The sequence below is a fragment of the Globicephala melas genome, chromosome 14 (genome assembly GCF_963455315.2).
Source record: "Globicephala melas chromosome 14, mGloMel1.2, whole genome shotgun sequence".
NCBI lineage: Eukaryota > Metazoa > Chordata > Mammalia > Artiodactyla > Delphinidae > Globicephala > Globicephala melas.
The window spans coordinates 67,457,179-67,477,487 of record NC_083327.1 but is presented as its reverse complement, the minus strand read 5'-3'; the positions used below and the strand labels follow the sequence as shown (position 1 = coordinate 67,477,487).

Here is a 20,309-nt window from a genome sequence, read left to right as displayed (position 1 = left end):
GAAGAGTGTTTAAGTGAGCAAGAATGGGTAAAGGAAGAGAAAGGACTTGTAGCATCAGGACTTGTAGCATCATATCTAAAATTCTCAGACCCTTGAGAAGAACACATGTGCTCTTGCTACTATTGCTGAGGAGCTTCTCGGAACTGCAAATGTAGAAATAATAATAATAATAGCAAATACAGAAGCTTTTACTGTCTGCCAGGCATAATTCTATGGGCTCTACATAGAGTAACTGAGTCCTCACCACCACCCCATGAGGTACGTACTATCCCTGTCCCTATTTTATTTCCGAATAAGTTAAAGCCCAGAAAGGTTAAGTGTGGGAGTGGGAATTCAAACCCAGGAAGTGGCCTTAACGATTCGACCTGGCTGCTACTGATGTATTGCTTCAAAACAAAACCTAAAAGCTCACTTGACTTGTTCACCCACAGGGTTACCCTTCACACAGTAAGAAGGGGTAGAGAATATACGGTTCACTGTATAGACTCTGCAGCCACACCCCAGGGCTTGCACTATACAGTCCACCCTTGAACGACATGGGTTTGAACTGCGATGGTCCACTTAGATGCAGATATTTTTTCAGTAAATACTTAACGACACTACCACATGATCTGAGAGTGGTTGACTCCCTGGATGTGGAACCTCAGATATGAAGGAATTGCAGATACAGAGGAAACACGTATACGGAGCTGACTGTAAAATTATCCTCGGATTTTCCGCTGTGGCGAGGGTCAGCACCCCTAAGCCCCACGTTGTTCAAGGGCAACTGTAGTTCTGGCAACAACAAAAAATAGTGTCTTTTCCTTGGGCAAGCCCTATCATCTCTCTAAGCTTTGGTGTCCTTATCTGTAAAATGAGCCAGATAATGCTTATCTCAAAGTGCTATGTGGGGAACTAAATACAGTAATATTTAAAATCGCTTTTGGCACAGCAGTCGACAAAATGGTACTCAGTACAATTCCTGATAATTCCTGTTGCGTTAGAAACCAATGGGACTTCTGTGCTGTGTCCTGCATAGGAGAATACGGATCATCTCACTCATTAGGGGGAAATGTCACAAATAAGGTGCAGAGAAATGTGCGGAGGAGTGATGGTGGAGGAGAGGCGTACAGAAAGGGAGTTAAGAGCCCACCATCAATGGTCAGGGGATATTTGTGCCCCAGACCCCTGGGTGAGTGGAAAGACAGGTGGAGGTGGGCAAGGGAAGGGTCTGGGATGACTTCAGATGCTGAGCTTGGGTCGGACTGAGATGGGGGCTGGGAAGTGGAGCCACGGAACGTGGGAGCTCAGTGGGCTCCAGTCCATGAGGGAAAGCTCCGGTGTCCCTCGCTTTCTCAACTCTCGTGACCCAAACCTAGGAAGACAGCAGATTCAGACGGGTAGGGAGACCTGTGAAAATGGGCAGCAAGCTAGAATCAGAGCCAAGCAGACAGGCAGGCTGGCCAGCAGCCTCGGAGGTATAGATCCAGCTCAACCACACAGAGGATTTTAAGGGAGATCTACTTTATAATCAGCCTGTGACAAGAGGAATGCTTCCTTACATTTTGGCATAAGGCTCTGGAATGTCCAGAACGACCCTGGTATGTGGTATGGTAAAGATTTCGCATCCTGAACCTTTTGCTGTTGTGTCACTGGTACGTCGCATCTGAGATAGTCCGGAAGGGAGTAAAACTCAGTACTTTGTTGATAACAATTAAAAGCCCTGGGTTTGTATAATGGGACATGGTGTGAAGGGCATTGTTTAGCTCTTGGCATAGCTATGAATGCCTAGGGCAGAACACCAAAGGAAAAGGTCTACTTTGAAAGCTTTCTCAGAACATAGCTGGGAGAATTCGCTGGTTAATGCAGATACGTGTCCAAACAAGCACTGGTTTGCTCAGGGAGGGTGCAGAGCTGGCAGGCCGCCCTTGGCACAGAGAGCGTGAGTAATGCTTCATTTTAATGAGGGAGCTTGGGGGTCTACAATGAAGACTATGTGGTATTTCCCACGTGTCTCTTTGGAATGTGGACTGATTGCACCCACAGTGGAAGAAAAGCCATCAGAAAGTATGTAGTTCCTAAAATCTCTGGGGCTCTACAAGATTCAGATAATTTAATGGCATATAAATGAATTCACAGAAATACACCCAGAGTTCCCAGAGTAAAAGTCCTCCCTTCCCACAGGTAAGTGAATATGAGTGCAAAGTAATGAGACTGTGTTTTGCGGGGAGAGGTGGGAAGGGCATTTTATTTTTACTTTTAAAATTTATTATTTATTTATTATTTTTGGCTGCGTTGGGTCTTCGTTGCTGCGTGTGGGCTTTCTCTAGTTGCGGAGAGTGGGGGCTACTCCTGTTGCGGAGCACGGGCTCTAGGTTTGCGGGCTTTAGTAGTTGTGGCACCGGGCTCAGTAATTGTGGCTCGCTGGCTCTAGAGCGCAGGCTCAGTAGTCGTGGTGCACGGGCTTAGTTGCTCCGCGGCATATGGGATCTTCCTGGACGAGGGCTTGAACCTGTGTCCCCTGCATTGGCAGGCGGATTCTTAACCACTGCGCCACCAGGGAAGCCTGGGCATTTGATTTTTAAACTAAATCTATAGGCAGTTCCAGACGTGTTGCAAACATCGTAGCAACCCTGGAATAACTGTTAGCTTTCCTACCTGACTCTTCTGAAAGATAAGAGTCATTTGAACATCAAGTTCTTATGTATAAAGCACATGAATTCATTCTTAAGATATAATTTCACAGTCACACTTCACCTGTGAGCCCAGATCATTTGAATTTTTTCTTTCAGAGAAAGGCAATACTTAATGTTTTGGGTAGAAAAAAAAATCTAAAAAGTCACTAGGAAAACAAACGTTCCGCAGTCCTCGTGAACAGTCGGTGACTCATCAATGAAGTGGCAGATGGAATTGAACATGACCGCATGTTTGTTCTGGGGTCTGTAGCCTGGATGTCCCCTTAGATCCAGCCACAGGGTGTGGCTTCCTAAAAGCGAATTCCCTTTTTGTTCAGATTTGGAGCATTATGTGATCATTCAGGCAAAGTATGTGAAGTACTGTACTGACCTTTATTTTATATCTCTGGACTGGCTGGAGCAAAACGCTCCACAGGGACTGGACCTCCCAAAGTGCTCCAGGATTTTGGTGGGATTAAGTGCAGTCCTGGGTTTGGAAGAACGTGATTCAGTCCTAAAGACTTAAAGGAGGTGATGGTGACCCAGAACTCAGGACAAGAGAGTCCCAAGAGGCGGAAATGCTGAGGGGAGAGACCTTCTCTGTGTATGCTAATATATCAAAGAGCACTTGGAGTTATACAGAGAAATAAGAAATTATCTTAAGATAAATAATTCTGAAATGTTAAAACATGGTTAGAACTGAAATGAAAGTGAAGTAAACTCAACAGGCAAAAATTCTTTTATCAGATAAATTTGGCACCTCACACTTGGGGCTTATTCATGCCCAACAGACAAAGTAGAGATTTCCTGCTATGTATTTACCCCAATTTTTCAAAACAAAACCATTAAATGCATGCTATATGTAATAGCGAATTCTGGAAAAGGTTTTAAACTGACTCAGGAAAATGTACATTTTCACTTGTTTCACTTAGAGGATAGAAGTCACTCCTCTAAGAGGTCATTTCTTCTGTCCTCATTTGCATTTGCTGCAACTCCCTCACTCCCAAAAAAAGCAACAACAATAAAAAATCCCAAGCAAAAAAGCCCTTAAGCAATAAAACTGATGTCCAAGAAAAACATTTAGTCTGAAAAAGAGTTGAAAAATGTAGCCTTGGAAGAACCACTGCTTACATGGAATTGTTCAACAAATTCCTGTTGTGTGAGGTTTGGCATATACTTTCTAAAAATATAAGCATCTGGGGAAATGAGACAAAGCCCAGGTCTTGGACCAAATGAGGCACGCAGTGTGAATCTGTTAGTGATTATATCCATAATGAAATATGTGCCCAAATTTAGTAGTGCAAAATCTAATACAATAAGAAAGCCCAGCAGACACTGTCCTTACCATAATATATAGCCAACAGAGAAGGTACATATGGCGGCCAGTCCGCTGCTCCTGCTGGGATACGCATGGTGTGATGTCCTCATCTCAATTAATATAAAGGGCAAAACCGTCGTGTGCTGAAAAAGAACAGAGACCAGGTGACACAGGTTCTTATCATCACCCCTAATTAGCTATTTGTCTTCAGTAGGAGAATGGATAGTGTCAATTTCTATCAAAAGTGCCACAGCAGAGAGCAGTACATGGCTCACCTAGGAGGTAGAATGGACGTGAAAACATGCAGTCTATCAATTGCTCCCCTTCTTTTTCTTCTATATCTTAATGTTTAAAATTGTATTTTCTTTATGCCCATTACAGGAAATTATAGAAATTATAGAAAGATATATAGGGAAAAAAGTTGCAACATAAGAAAGGAATAAAAACTACGACTGTTAATATTTTGCTACACGTTCTTTCCCCTCACTCTTTGTGCATATTATTTATACACAGCTAAGAAGTTAAGATCATACTGGGCATGCAGTTTTGTTTGGGATTATAGCATGAGACTTTTTGATATGCAATTATAGAAATACTTCTAGAATATAAACGCTGACCACAGCTGCTTAAAACTCCATTTTATAGATGTACCAACATTTACTTATTTATTTATTTATTTACTTATTTATTTATTTTTGGCCGAGCAGCTTGTGGGATCTTAGTTCCCCGACCAGGGGTTGGACCTGGGCCCCAGCGGTGAAAGTGCCGGGTCCTAATCACTGGACCGCCAGGGAATTCCCTGACTAACATTTATTTAACTGATTCTTTTGTTTTTTTTTTTTGCGGTACGCGGGCCTCTCACTGCTGTGGCCTCTCCCGTTGCGGAGCACAGGCTCCGGACGCGCAGGCTCAGCGGCCATGGCTCACGGGCCCAGCCGCTCCGCGGCATGTGGGATCTTCCCGGACCGGGGCACGAACCCGTGTCCCCTGCATCGGCAGGTGGACTCTCAACCACTGAGCCACCAGGGAAGCCCTCTGTTATTGTTTTAAAACAGTATAATTAGCTCTGAAGGGAACCACACAAAATGTACATGTGTGTTAAAACAGAGGCAGTATGTATTTTAAAGATCTATTTTATTGTTTTTTTTCACTATAATCTAGTCACCTCAGATAACATTGGCCTGGAATTTCAGCAACAATTTGAGATGCCAACAACAGTTTTACAATAGTGCATTCATGTAAAATTCAAATATATAGTTAGCCCTAAGGCCAAGACTTATCGAATCAATTGTAGAAGAAAAATACCTGCAAATGAAACGTTTACACTGAAGATAATGCTGACTCTTAATAGCCTGTGTGGGTTGTAGAATGATGATGTTATTTTTGACTCATTAATATTAAAAAATATCTAAGCTCTACCTCTTCCTCCATTGCTCCAAACTGAGTAAAAATTCACTCATTTTTCTATAAAGTTATATAAGTTCAAATAACTAACCTGAATATTCTTATCCAGTTATCCAGTTAACTTTATTTTACCTAGCCTACTTGCTGATCATCAGATGTCATACCTGGAAAGCTTAGGATGTGCTTTGGTGATGCCAGGCAAAAAAAAAAAATCTCTTTGAAAGATGAAAATCTCTCCAGATCACTCCATTTCTGGCATCATCACCACTAAAAAGGAGCTACTTGTTCCATAAGTGAGGACAAGAGATCTTTTGGTGCCTAGCTGTGCCTATGTCAGTCTGGCCAGCAGCAAATGTCATATGAGGGTAACAGTTTATCATCAAGAATTTACAGGCACTGAAGAATGTGTATCTGCCTTTCTAAAAATTTATAATGCAAATTATGTTTACTGATAAACAGTATATATTAACAAAGGTAAAAATAGTGCAAAATATTTATAGCGAATATGTTTCCCTGAAGGTAGCTGAAGTTTTATGAACTAAAAAAAAAAAAAAAAAAAAAAATCGGTAAAAAAATCTACAAAAGGTCTTGCTGAATCTCTAAGTAACCTTTGGTAGCTAATTGTGACTCAAAATCTGTAGCAGCAAGAGGGATAATTATTTTAGAACTAGGAGTACACGAAATTCAGTTCTAATCCACTCCCAGGCAACACTCTGCTTCAATGACTTAAGAACCAGCAAGGAAATAGTCAACTTCATGTAAGACCATCAGCTGGACAAGAATGGTAAGCTTATGTTTTGTTCACTGTGGTATTTGTAGCACTTAAAAAAGAGCCTGGCACATAGGAGGGGCTCAATGAATATTGGTGCAGATAATTTAATCTTCAAAACCATATCTTAAGTGGGAGTTACCAACTCCATCCTGCAGATGAGATAATAAGGACTCATAAAAGGTAATTGTCTTGCCCAAGATCACAGAGCTATTAAGTCTGGAGAGGGTTCAAGACCAATTCCGTCTGTCTCCAAATTCCATGCTCTGCTTTCTATATTAGAATTATATCTTTAGAAGATATCAGAGTTAAATAATCTTTGACTCAAAAAACCTGTGGGAGTGCATGACTGAAGATCACTTACGATGTCTCTCAACAGACAAGAACTATTTTTTGGTTGAGCCTCAAAATAAAAAGATTTTCACTGTGAAAAACGTATTTTACTAAATGAGTTCTTTCCTGTGGCATACAGCATTCTGAATAATATTATATGGAGGAAGGGACCCACAAATGCAAAGTGCCTACTAAAGTCAAAAGTCCTAATGCAGTCCTGTCTCACGCTACTTGAGTTTTAAAACAAAAATTATTTTCTTAGTCAATTCACATTTTTTCTTAAATAAATCTATTTAAAGGAAAACTTATGAGATGTATAAACTCTCATAAATGGAACACATTAAGAAAGATAACCACAAAAACAAATACAATGAAAACTAATTGATCTTAATAAATGTTTGATAGACATGTTTGCCTGTTTGATTCTGAGGCCTGCTAAATAGGGTTGTTAGTCAGTATTAGAGGGGCATTAAAGACATGCTAGAATGCAATACAGACTCTTCTAAATGAAATCAGAAGGACTGAAAGATAATTGAGGGAGAACTACCTTTTCACCAGGTGATTCAATAGTATTTAATGCCAGGCCCCTGTACCACATAAATTATCTCACATACAATGAGAGACACACCTATGCACTGGAACAGATTATCTGTAAATTGTAGCTGTACCTTCTAAATGCTAAATTATTTGATTTATGAACAGGTGTTCTTTTGCCAGAAAAATGGAAAGACAGATGAGTAGGAAGTTTAGGTATTGATGGAGGAACTTAATGGTATTTAACAAGATTAAAGAAATGAATTTACATGACACAAGAAGGATCTGGACTTGCTATGGGGAAAAATATTTTCATTATCTGTGATGGCATTCAGTAGCCTATAAACTAAAGAGAAGTTTTATAATAAATTCTGCTGTGGAATAAATAGAAGGATAAAAATATATGCTGTGTGACAGTACAGATTCAGGCAAGTGGAGCGAATGAATTATGGGAGCACTCCAGATTACTTTAGAGCTCTAGCAACTGTGGCTGCAGTCAGAGTGTACAACACAAAAAATATCAGACAAGATTTGAGGACTCTGTTCACCTGCCATTTCTCTGGTCTTTCTCCTTCTCTCCAAAGTATTTTTTTTTTTTTTAAATAGAAGAGTACTGCTATCATACCACATGAACAAAGATTAAAAATTGTTTCAGTGAACAGTGGGATACATGTATCTTTTTGAATAGCCAGGACATGGAAGCAACCTAAATGTCCATCAACGGAGGAATGGATAAAGAAGATGTGGTACATATATACAATGGAATATTACTCAGCCATAAAAAAGAACAAAATAATGCCATTTGCAGCCTCATGGATGGGCCTAGAGATTGTCATACTGAGCGAAATAAGTCAGACAGAGAAAGACAAATATCATACGATATCGCTTGTACGTGGAATCTAAAAAAATGGCACAAATGAACCTATTTACAAAACAGAAATAGAGTCACAGATGTAGAAAACAAACTTATGGTTACCAAGGGGGAAGCGGGGGAGGGATAAATTGGGAGATTGGGATTGACACATACACACTACTATATATTAAATAGATAACTAATAAGGACCTACTGTATAGCCCAGGGAACTCTATTCAATATCCTGTAATGATCTATACAGGAATACAATCTAAAAAAGAGTTGATATATGTATATGTATAACTGACTCACTTTTCTGTACAGCAGAAACTAACACAACATTGTAAATCAACTATTTGCCAATAAAAATGAATTAAAAAAAAAAGACAAAAAGGGGCTTCCCTGGTGGCGCAGTGGTTGAGAGTCCGCCTGCCGATGCAGGGGACATGGGTTCGTGCCCAGGTCTGGGAGGATCCCACGTGCTGCGGAGCGGCTGGGCCCGTGAGCCATGGCTGCTGAGCCTGCGCATCCGGAGCCTGTGCTCCGCAACGGGAGAGGCCACAACAGTGAGAGGCCCACATAACGCAAAAAAAAAAAAAAAAAAAAAAGACAAAAAGGATTGTTTCTTCCTTGGAAGCAAAAGCAGCTTTTGAACACGAGGTGTGCCAGACCAGCCCCTGCCTACCTGGATAATGAGAGAGCCGGCAACCCCATATCCACTTATTTGCATCTGTAGAGTACAGGCAGACCTCTGGGAATGTCCTCAAAGTAATGGATGCATCAAATCGCTAAAAATGAGATTGGGGCTTCCCTGGTGGCGCAGTGGTTCAGAGTCCGCCTGCCGATGCAGGGGACGCGGGTTCGTGCCCCGGTCCGGGAAGATCCCACATGCCGCGGAGCGGCTGGGCCCGTGAGCCATGGCCGCTGAGCCTGCGCATCCGGAGCCTGTGCTGCGGCATTTGGTTTACTGGCTTCCAGTGGAGTAGTGCTCATGGTGGTCCCCACGACAGTAGACCACATTTCTTGCCTTTATGGGTGTCAGGATATCTAGTTTTTCTTATATCCTATGACAACTTTTTTTTTTAATTTTTATTTATTTATGGCTGTGTTGGGTCTTCGTTTCCGCGCGAGGGCTTTCTCCAGTTGTGGCAAGCGGGGGCCACTCTTCATCACAGTGAGCGGGCATCTCACTATCGCGGCCTCTCTTGCTGCGGAGCACAGGCTCCGGACGCGCAGGCTCAGCGGCCATGGCTCACGGGCCCAGCCGCTCCGCGGCATGTGGGATCTTCCCGGACCAGGGCTCGAACCCGTGTCCCCTGAATTGTCAGGCAGACTCTCAACCATTGTGCCACCAGGGAAGCCCCTATCCTACAACAACTTTTGATGATCGTAAATAAAAAGTTGAAGGATGGCTGTGCGTGTGTGTGTGTGTGTGTGTGTGTTTGTGTGTATGCGTTCAGAGCACCTGCATTCTTGTGGGTACTTGCCTGCAGGCAGGGCTAGAGGTGTGACCAGACTTAATGGGGAGGATGCGGTGAGGGAGAGTTCTTATGATGTCCTAACAATTGACAGGTATATCATAAATAAAAATAATATGGAAAACTGCTCTAGGATACAGAAAGGTAAAATTAATAATTCTTATTAATTTCATATTGTAACATGAATATTTTGTTCCTTTGCTCCCCCCACCCCTTAACCACATCTAGAGTAAAAGGGGATTAAAATAGACATTTTTGTGCTGTAATAAAGCAAGAAGGAATTTCCAAGTTTGAAGATAAAGCCCATCCTGTTAGCAAAATGTGTTCTAAAACGATAGGAAGGGTGACATGAGAAAGACTGGCAAAAAAAAAAAAAAAAAAAAAAATCACAAAACACTAACTGATGCTAACCTTTGCAAATCTTCCAGGCTCTCCAAATAAGGCAAACGTTTGATGAACGCAGGGAAAAGCAGCGTTGGGTGGGGCATGCACAGAACTGGGGTGGGGCTTCCCCTGGAACAAGCATAACTTCAGAGTCAGTGGATGTGAGGACACGGCAATGTCATCCCAGGAAGCTTGGAAACAAAGCTGATGCAGGCTCTAAAAAACCTACATTTTTAACTCTGAAACCCTGACCAAATGTTTTATCCTGCCACCAGAAACTGTCGTTATTAATTTTACTGATGGGTCAGCTCAGGATTCGCCACCTTCCCTCACTCTCGTCACAGTAGGGATATTTTAGTGCTTTGAGTGACAGAAAACTGCCCGTTTTAACCTCAGTAGTTTCCAGTCTCCAGGAGTCAAATGGAACTTTCCCACGTCACGGGCCTCCCTCTCCTAAGGGCTGAGGTGCTGGTTTTAATGTGGTGATGCCGGTACAATATGACACAGAATCTCCCCAGAAACTACCAGAGCTTTTTAAATTGTGCCTTTCCTGTGTGGTGTTGGATACCCATTCCTGCCGGCTGTCAAATCCGTCTGAGATGCGCTTACACGGGCATCTCAGAATGACGTTAGAAAAGTGACCCAGGGGCAGGACTCAGATTCAGGTGGAACCAATATTTATTAAGCGCCAATATGTTCCAGGCATTTCCAGAATGCTTTATGGACTCATCCAGTTCTAACATTAGCCCCGACAGCTCTTAGGATATGGTTTTAATAATTAGGCCAAATAAACAAAAGAGTGCCACGCATTAAACCAAGCCATGCATATCCTTGCAATTAAGAGCAAATGATGCATTACAGAAACAATTACGCTAAGACAGTGGCATCATTTTACTGGGCTGTTATTTTTGCATTTAAAAAGCATTTTTAATATGACTTGAGAGAAGTTAATATCTCTTCCTGAATCTTCCTAATTAAGGTATCCACAAGGTGCCAAGCGTCTGTGGCATTACTGGGGGGCTCCAGAGTGGTGTCTTCTTTTCAGCCCAGCAGCCTGTGGGCCAACAAAAGGAATTCTTCTTTTTGTGAATGTGAGTCCAGAATTAACCCATGTTGTACCTTAAAACATAACAGTGACTTGAAAATGACCTAATATTCACTTCTTCCGTGAACATTTCACAATTAGCGTTTGGGGTTCTCACAGAAGAGCACCTCGAATTACTGCCCGCAGATGATCAAGTGATTATAATATGATGAGATGCATTCAGACGTGCAGACTCGCAACAGTGCAATGGTCAGAGTGATCTGGTCTGCTAGGGCGGGTTGAGGGAAGGATTCATGCAACAGGAGACATTTCAACCGGGTTTTTATGTGTGACTAGGGCTTCACAAGCAGAAGAAAGGTTAAAGGAAGAAGTTCATTCACAAGGCCAAGAAGAAGAAATAGTGTGTGGAGCACAGTACAGACCACCGAGGGACTGTCACCGCTGTAGGACAAGAAAGAGCATGAAGACTTAAGTCTGGACAGGTGAGGTAGGCAGAAGCCATAATGTGGAAGACTTGTATATGGACTTTGTCCTGTAAGAAGCAGAGCTAGCTCTATAGGCTTAAACTCCTCCATAGAGTTGAAGGTATACAGACACAGGAGAAACATATTTGGGTATTAATAGTAGAAAGAGCAAGCTGGAGGCTGGGTGGAGGACGGACTGCAGAGAGGAGAGCTTTATCTACCGACATACTCCTCTCTCCTTCCTCCTTTCCTTCCTTCTCGCTCTTTCCTCAAGAAATGGCCTTGATTCTCTCCAACACTTTCTTCTAGGTCTTCCTCAGCATCCCCTCTCCCCTATCTCTCCTCAGCCTGCTTACCTACACTTTCCCCGTTTCTACTCTTTTCTCTTTTACTTTAATAATTACCATAATACTGAAAACAGCATAGGGGAAAGGTTAAAAAAGAGAGCTAGTCTTAATTGTGGCAAAGCATATATATGATAGGTAAACACGGTAATCAGTTCATTCATCCCTCTGTGTCGTATGTTGCTTCCCCCGTCATTCATTTATGTGCAGAAATACAGTGATAAGAATGGCTACCATTTCCTGAGCTACTAAAACAAGCTCAGTTCTATGCTAAACATTTTGCACCAGCATCATGTTTAAATCTTAGAGCAACTCTAATGAAATTGTTTTTTTGTTTGTTTTTTTTTTTTTTTTGCGGTACGCGGGCCTCTCACTGTTGTGGCCTCTCCCGTTGCGGAGCACAGGCTCCAGATGCGCAGGCTCAGCGGCCATGGCTCACGGGCCCAGCCACTCCGCGTCATGTGGGATCTTCCCGGACCGGGGCACGAACCCGCGTCCCCTGCATCGGCAGGCGGACTCTCAACCACTGCGCCACCAGGGAAGCCCCGAAATTGGTATTTTCACTTTCATTTTATAAATGAAGAAATGGAGGAACAGAGGGATTAACTTGTCAGAGGTCATGTAGAACTAGTAAACGGTGCAGGCAGCCTCGGACCTCAGATCTACCAGATCATAAATCTGTTTTTACTGTGACACACACGGCTCCCCAAGCTTGCTTGTTTGTTCATTCATTCAGTAAATGCTGATTGTATTCCTGCCATGTGCCACTCACGATTTCAGGTATTTAAATATATCCCAGAACAGAGCAGACAAAGATCCTTGCCCCAACAGACGGCTGGCTGTTCTTGGGAATGCATTTCAATTAGGCTAATACAAACGTGGAGTCTCTCAGCTCAGAAAAGACCAAATTCATTAGGGCTGCATGAGGATTGTATGAGATTCTATAGTAAAAGTGGCTTGTACAGTATATACAAAAAATAATTTATTTTTTGGGATATTCCTCACTTAAGACAAAGTGCTCCATAATGTCATCTAATGTCTACTCCGTGGTCCTCTACGCGGATTGAAGTCATTTACGTCTCACATTGCTCCTCTGAGGCGTATGTTAACATCAATTCTGTTTTACAAAAACTGAGGCACAGAGTTGAGAAGTTGCTTGAGGTTACCAACTGGAAGGTGGTGGGTTTGGGCTTAGACTTGGGCAATTTGGCTTCTGAGCTTATCCTTTAACGGTGATGCTCTATGACCTGTGAAGCCCTTGGGAAGACGTGAGGATTGGGAACAGTCAATGGAAGAACAGGTACAGGGAAGGGAAGCTCTTGGTCTCATGGCTGTGCCTGCGAGAAGGAGCCTGGCCCTTCCCTCACCCAGCCATTCACCTCAGGGGGACTCAGGGGCTGAGAGATGAGTGGCCTCTGCACCCAAGTTTAAAAGGCAGGCTGTCAGAACAGGCTTTGTGCTCATGTTTGGGGATAAATCCCATGGGTACTAAGGGCCTCAGGTAGGCAGAGCGGCAGGAATAAGAATAACCCCAATCCGCTGACACAGACAGGCACTCTCTGAGATGCTGCTGGTGTTCGTTTCTTGCCTTTTCTTTGGTCTACTCTCCTTAAAAGTACTTGGAAAGCATTTAGTGGGTGGGTTGAAGAGGGGTGGAAGGAAGAGCAATGGAAGATACAGTCTCAGTAGAAGGCAAGGGAAGGGAAATTTAATCAAATGTTCCTGTCATCAGTAAACTTTACAGCACACAGTCAAGTTCAGGGAGCAAGTATAGAAAAATGAAACTCATTATTAGGAGTGCTCTGAAATTAAAAAAGAAACTGAAAAAATAAGAAACTAGGATTGTAATGTTATTCATATTCTTCTCAAAAATTATTTCGAGCTCCACAGAATCCACCCATGCATGCACATCTGCATCGTCCCCTGTCAGAGCATTATTCTGACCACTTGATCCCCTTCTCTAAAAGATTCTCAGTATATTCAGAACAAAATCCAAGTTTCTTAGCATTGCCTTCAGAGACTTACTCTCTATCGGACTCAGCCTGCTTTTCTAGACTAATCTCATAACGTTCTGTACTGGCAACTTCACCGTTCCACCAAGAGCCTTTCCATGGCCATGGCTTTGCTCATGCTCCTCTCTCTGACTGCAATCCCCTTGATATTTGGGACCTTCTCTTTAGTACACACTCAAGGCAAGGTCATTTTCTGCTCATCAGAGAACCATCCCTCACAGATCTCTGCCCCTTCACAGCTAGGTGGGGCCGTTGGGACGAGTTCTGGTCAACGGGCTGTTATTAACAGGAGTGATGTGGACACTATTCTAGGCCGATGCAGCTGTGAAGATACTGAATATTAATATGCCACATAATGCTACAGTGAACACCAAGGAAGGGGACCCTGAGGCGTGGGGAACACTTCTTTAGGGAGAAGAAACAAGCTTTACTGACCGCTGTACACTCAGCTCTCTTCTCCGTGCAGGCAGCTTAACAGGGTCTCAACAAACCTTTGTTCAAGGACCATGATAGTATGGCTTTCCCTTAGGTAAACCCTATTTTCCATTAGTTTTACTATTTAAAAAAAAAAAAACCCTGGCAATTTAAGATGAATAAAAAAATAAGTTCCTGGATGCTGTATATAAATAACTTAAAAAGTACCTTCATCTTGAAGGTACAAAAATTATAATTTTCTATTACAGAAAGGAAGGGGACTACTTTGCCCCAAACCATATTCATCTGGGACTAAGTCCCCCAACTAAAGCTACATGTTCACAAAATGTAGAGAGGCATTAATTCTTTTGAAGTGAGAGAATAGTAACACATTCCCATCAACTTTGGTAATTTCCCCGCACTCTTCCACCACAGCACACAAGCAGATTTCCATGGTCCTAAAGAACCTTCTTCACTGAGTCTTCAAATACAATGATTTCAAACGGTTTTAATTTAGTCTTGTTTATGATAAAATAAATGTTATTCTGATTGATTGGCAAACGTTTATTGATTGCAGCAATAAGAGCAATTATGTTTGACATGAAGACGTTATAAAATCTATAACCCAAACCTTTAAAGCCCAATTTGAAATGTCAAATTTGACTTATGAGAACGAGTTATAATCCTGCTTCACGCAAAAAGCATTAAGTTAATGCTGGAGCAAAGTACTGTGGCCAAATGTGCGTTGGAATAATTAATCAGGGATATTTCAGAAAAGAATCATCTCCAAGAGGTTATTGATTTATTGTCACGACACATTTTTCTTACGGCTGCGAGGGTGCTCTGGAGCTACGATGCACTGGCATGCATTTTTCAGTGACTAAGCCTTGATCTGTCCTCCTGGATTCCTGCCATCTTCACTGACATCTGCAAACACTCACATTTGACAGCCTCATGCCTGAGACTGGTGGCTTCCAAGTTGATTAGGATTAGTTCAGAGGGGTTTTGGACTAGACTGAGTGTAATCGAAAGCAGAGAGCCGTGAGTCTCCAGAGAGTGACATGCACCCTGCCAATGGCATCATGTTAATAGAGAATGTGCATGTGCGCACACACACACATGCAAACACACATATGCATACACCATAAGGCATATGCAAACACATCCATGCAAACACACCCAGACATACACACATGCAAACACATCCATGCATTCACGTGCATGCATACACACACATACACAATGCAAACACACACATATCCACGCAAACATATCCACGCATATATCCCCCCCACATCCATGCAAACACACACCCATACATTTACACACGCATAAACCCACATATACCCATGCAAACACACACGTACACACACCCATACGTATACATACACAAATGCACACACACAGACATACCAACAAACTTAAGGAATGGGGAAGATTTCAGTTTTAATCTTGAAGTTCATCTCTATTATCTATTAAATTAAATTCAAGCTTTTGCAGAAGCACTATTCAACACATATAGAAGTAGCTGTAACTTAGCTCTTTTTCACAGTGATTCCATGACATAAGGTAATACTGTCAGAAGGAACCTTTACAGCACAAAGTATTCAAATGTTCTCCCAAAGATTACAGGGGAAAGTCAAGGGAGAAAGAGGCAATTTAGCTCAAAGCTCAAAACTTTTTCTCCGTCGCCTCTTAATTTGGCTCTGCAAACAGAAAAGGACACACTTTCTACCTAAAGCAATGTTGGTGGTTACCGACGTGTGGGTGGGCAGACAGTAGGTACTGGGTGGAGGAAGGCTTCTAAGAAATGGATTACCCTGGGCACAGTACATCACGTTCAGTGCTCCTTCTAGGTCTTTGTTCAAGCAGTATTGCCCTGCACATTCTCGTCTTGCTTAGGCTGCACTGATGATTATGTGGCCAGCACTGAGTCCAGACTCCAGTGACCACACAGGCTCTGTTCGCTGTGGAGAGGTGGAGAGAAGACAGGACCAGGAAGCCATTCACCAGTAGCTGACTACATAACTTTGAGCCAACTGGGGTCTTTCTGGACCCCAGGCTCCTCATCTGTAAGAGTCTGCAACAGTTGACCACAGGTCAGGTTCCCTGTGGAGCAGACTCTGAGATGGGAACCAGCAGACTCAGGTTTATTAGGGAGTGTCTGAGGATCGGTGCCTGTTTGGAGAAAAGAAGGAAGGGCGGTACGGCAGAGGGAGAAGTGTGTCTATGACGCAGTCTCAACAAGGGTCTTAGCTGACCCCACCAAGAGCTCTGAAGCTGGGCTGGCTGTTCAGTGTTGCCCCAGATTGGGGTAAGTGGGCCAGGTCTTTATATCAAGCATGGACCAGTGATGGAACGGGGCTGCCCCAGGAAAGGGGGCCTGACCTTTAGCAAGACAGCTCAGTTCAGGTGAGAGTGGCTCCTGGAGAGAGCCTTCAGTGAGGGGCTGAAGAGGCAGCATCCCCAGCTGCTGGGGAAATAAGTCCTTCAGTCCCCAAAGGGGACCTGACTAGCACATCACAGCATCGTGAGTGCACACCCGCGGTCATCACATAGCCAGCTCCAGCCTCTGTGTGTGAAACTCATCAAGGGAACAGTTACAATGATGGGAGCCTGACAGCTCACAACTGCACCGCAGGACTATGACCACGCTGACATCGTACGACTTACTGTTTTAGGAGACAAGAAACTGGTCAGTATATGGTAAATTCCTCACTACCGCCTAATTTGGGGGCTATAAAGGCAGCTACCGTAATTTTATATATGGTCATGCGTGACTAATAAGCTTCCTTGACATGTAACTGGCTTTCTCATTAACCAAGGCATAGCTGGCACATTATGCTCTTTAAAACTTGTTATCAGTCTTTAGCTATTGAACAATGTATTCCGCTGAGGAAGGCTGAATAAGGCACACGCTAGACCACTTAGTTTTGATCCCTGTGAACCTGAGGCTCTAGGAACAATGCCAGTCATACAGATGTCGTAAAGGTCTTTTTTTTAAAAAAAAAAATTATTTATTTATTTTATTTTTGGCTGTGTTGTGTCTTCGTTGCAGTGTGCAGGCTTCTCATTGCGGTGGCTTCTCTTGCTGCGGAGCATGGGCTCTAGGCACATGGGCTTCAGTAGTTGTGGCACGTGGGCTCAGTAGTTGCAGCACGCAGGCTCTAGAGCGCAGGCTCAGTAGTTGTGGCTCACGGGCTTAATTGCTCCGCGGCATGTGGGATCTTCCCGGACCAGGGCTCGAACCCGTGTCCCCTGCATTGGCAGGCGGATTCTTAACCACTGCACCACCAGGAAGCCCCTGTCATAAAGCTCATATTCCCTTGTGAGACACTGCATTTGGGAGGGGTTGCTGGAGGAAGAAAAACGCTTCACGCTCCATATCTAGATCACAGGAAAGATCTTCAGTTTTATGTTTTCCTTACGGTCTTATGTCTTGTTATTTGCACACACAGGCCAATATTTTAAATGACTTTATTTGCCAAAACGTGTATTTCAAGTCCTAATTCTCCCCATTTTAATATAATTAATCAAAGACATATATGTTGGCCAGCTTTGTTCGGATCAGTATGAGATTAACTACACTGTACTCATAGTTCAGGCAAATCAAAGAAACCTGACATTTCCCTTAGCCTCTCCAGACTCATCGAGGGTAGAGATACGTTCTGTAAGCTCACACACAGCTTGTGGACTCTTCCCCACACCTGCTTTTGTTGATCCCTTGGGAGCAGGTCACCATTCTGCGAATATCTTAGGTGAACAGAAAAATCCCCGATGAGTGGAATTTCTGACACTTCCCCAGGAACCTTCCTCATTAGTGGACAGTGGACTTTTAAGGGCTGTTCGTCACTTTCTGTCTGCAGGTCAACCCCTTGCTCCAGCCAAATGTCTCCCTGACCCAATGCTCCTCTCACTTTGATAGTCATGAATCTAAGCTTTATGGGAGCCACTAAAGAAAGGAGCAGGATGAGGTCAGAGCTCACTTGGAGCCTTGAGAATCTTTTCAGTTTTAAGAATTGAAGAGGATGAAGGGAGAATGGATGAGAGAAAGACTGTTCAAAAGGTATAAAATGAGAACCATTATGGGTTGTGTGAACTGGACACGACAGCCGGTTCCCAGAACACTGGGGCTAGGGATAAAGTGAGCTGAGGGATATAAAAAGCTGTGTGCTGTGCCACAGGAGGGGTTATGAAAGTGGAACGGACTCAAAGTATAAATTGATTCAGTAAATGTTTTGGTGAATTTGTGAGTATGATCAGTGAATAAAGGAATTACTAGGACAGGCTAGGGTACATTAAGAATATCAAGTGTCTTTAGAAAAACAAATATCGTATATTAATGCAAATATGTGGAACCTAGAAAAATGGTACAGATGAACCGGTTTGCAGGGCAGAAACAGAGACACAGATGTAGAGAACAAACGAATGGACACCAGGGGGGAAAGTGGCGGGGGGTGTTGGTGGTGGTGGGATGAACTGGGAGATTGGGATTGACACGTATACACTAATACGTATAAAATGGATAACTAATAAGAACCTGCTGTATAAAAAAATAAAATAAAATTCAAAAATAACTATTCAAAAAAAAAAAAGAATATCAAGTGTTTTTAGAGTTAAGGAAGGACAAACAAGTCCATCTCCAACATGACCTCAGAGGACCCTTTCCTCTGGCCTTAACTGACCTGGGGTCTGACCCTCTGAGATGATTGCCCCAGTCCAGGGGAAACAAGATGACATCCAGTGTTTGAGCAAAAATGGTGGAATCTGTTAGATTCTTGAGCAGGAAATGTTTTACCAGCGTCGATGACGAACAGGGAAGGGAAGGAGAAAGAAGCAGGACACTGGCAAGGGCCAGGGCTGCTTTTCTGAGTCATGTGCATATTCTTTGGTTCTGCTTGAGTTGGCCCTTGATCACATTATTGTCTTTGATCAATTTTTGACAGATCATCTCAGGTGATTTCCCTTTAATGCCTGCCATGAATGGGCCGTGTCTTATCCTTATTTCCCTTTAATTCCTCACCTACGGAGCACGTTACAGACAAGCAAGATTCTGAATCAGAGTAATGAAGAGAAATGTCACCGAAGGATATTTGGGCCCCCCTGGAGTGGTAAGAGATGAAAGGAACGAAATGCACACTGTAAGAAGCTCTGACTTCACAGCCTTGCGGAACAGCCGGGGAGGAACATGCACACGGGGTTTTCAGATAGTAGGTACTGAAGACGTTTTTGTGGAATGAGGGAATGGGTAAGGATTCTGCAGAAACCCTGTGGATGCTGAGGGCATGACCTGCTTACTTTCTGTCACTGACAGTTCACAGGGAGGATGAAGGGGTCTTTCTGTAAGGGTCTCTCTCACAAGGCTTTCTCCTCAGAGTGAGGTATACTGTGTCCAGCTCTTGCCAAATTTAAATTGCATCCATGTTAAAGAGGAAAAAAGGCTTTAGCACATTCCTTTGGGGAATGGAAACAATTTATTTTGTTTGTTTCTAATGGAGAGGGCTAGCTCCAGAATCTCACTGTGAGGTCTGAGAATCTGGGTTGAGGACTGCCAGGCAGTCAGAGGCAGAGGGAGAGAGGAAGAGAGAGTCACCCAGACCTTATCAGGTGATGGAAAGAGCAGGAGCAGCCAGTTATAAAGGCGATGCTTAAAATAGAGTTCCTGGATCTAGGTCAGGAATACGTATTTAGCTAAATATTAGATAAACTGATGTACTTTCACTATTCTTTGTTCTAGTTTTTCTTAAAAATACTTGTTTTGTTTTCAAATTAAAACCTTCCTCTGCTGCTCAGCACAAGCAACTACAATATCTTTGGGGGTGACGGTTTCTGTTTGCTTTTCCTCCTTGATCTTCAGAAAAGGAAACTGTCAGGCTTCCGGCTCACCTTCCTCGGGAGCAGGAAAGTGGACGGCATAGATGCAAATGACCTGGACGATAACAAGTAAGGAGATTTTGGAAAGATTCTCAGATTTCCCAGCATGAACTGGATGATGAGAAACATAAGCACGACTTCTCATCTGCTGGTGTCCCCTGAAAGCTTATTTTATAATAGAATTTATTTCCAAAGGGGGGGGGTTTAATCTCCTAACAAGAGCGGAGCATTGTCATTGCCAAGCTGCAAGTGTCAGGATGCAGCCTCAAGGTTAACATGGGTGGCACAAATAACAAGGACAACGCATCCTTCTCAGCGTTCCCAAGCCTGTAATAAGACTGCTCGAGTGTTCAGTGATATACGGGCTCTTTTTATCTTCGGCAGAGAGCAGTACGCTTTGGGTCTTCGAGACACTGTTTGATTGCTTTA

General features: G+C 43.1%; 1 protein-coding gene across 1 annotated transcript in view; it reads right to left on the bottom strand.

Annotated features, from left to right (window-relative positions):
• Positions 1 to 20,309, bottom strand: part of AIG1 (androgen induced 1) — a 233,898-nt gene that overhangs the window by 37,357 nt on the left and 176,232 nt on the right. Inside the window, exon 4 of the mRNA XM_030853304.3 lies at positions 4,000 to 4,115. Coding sequence (XP_030709164.2) covers positions 4,000 to 4,115 — 116 coding nt within the window. The remainder of the gene's footprint in view (positions 1 to 3,999; positions 4,116 to 20,309) is intronic.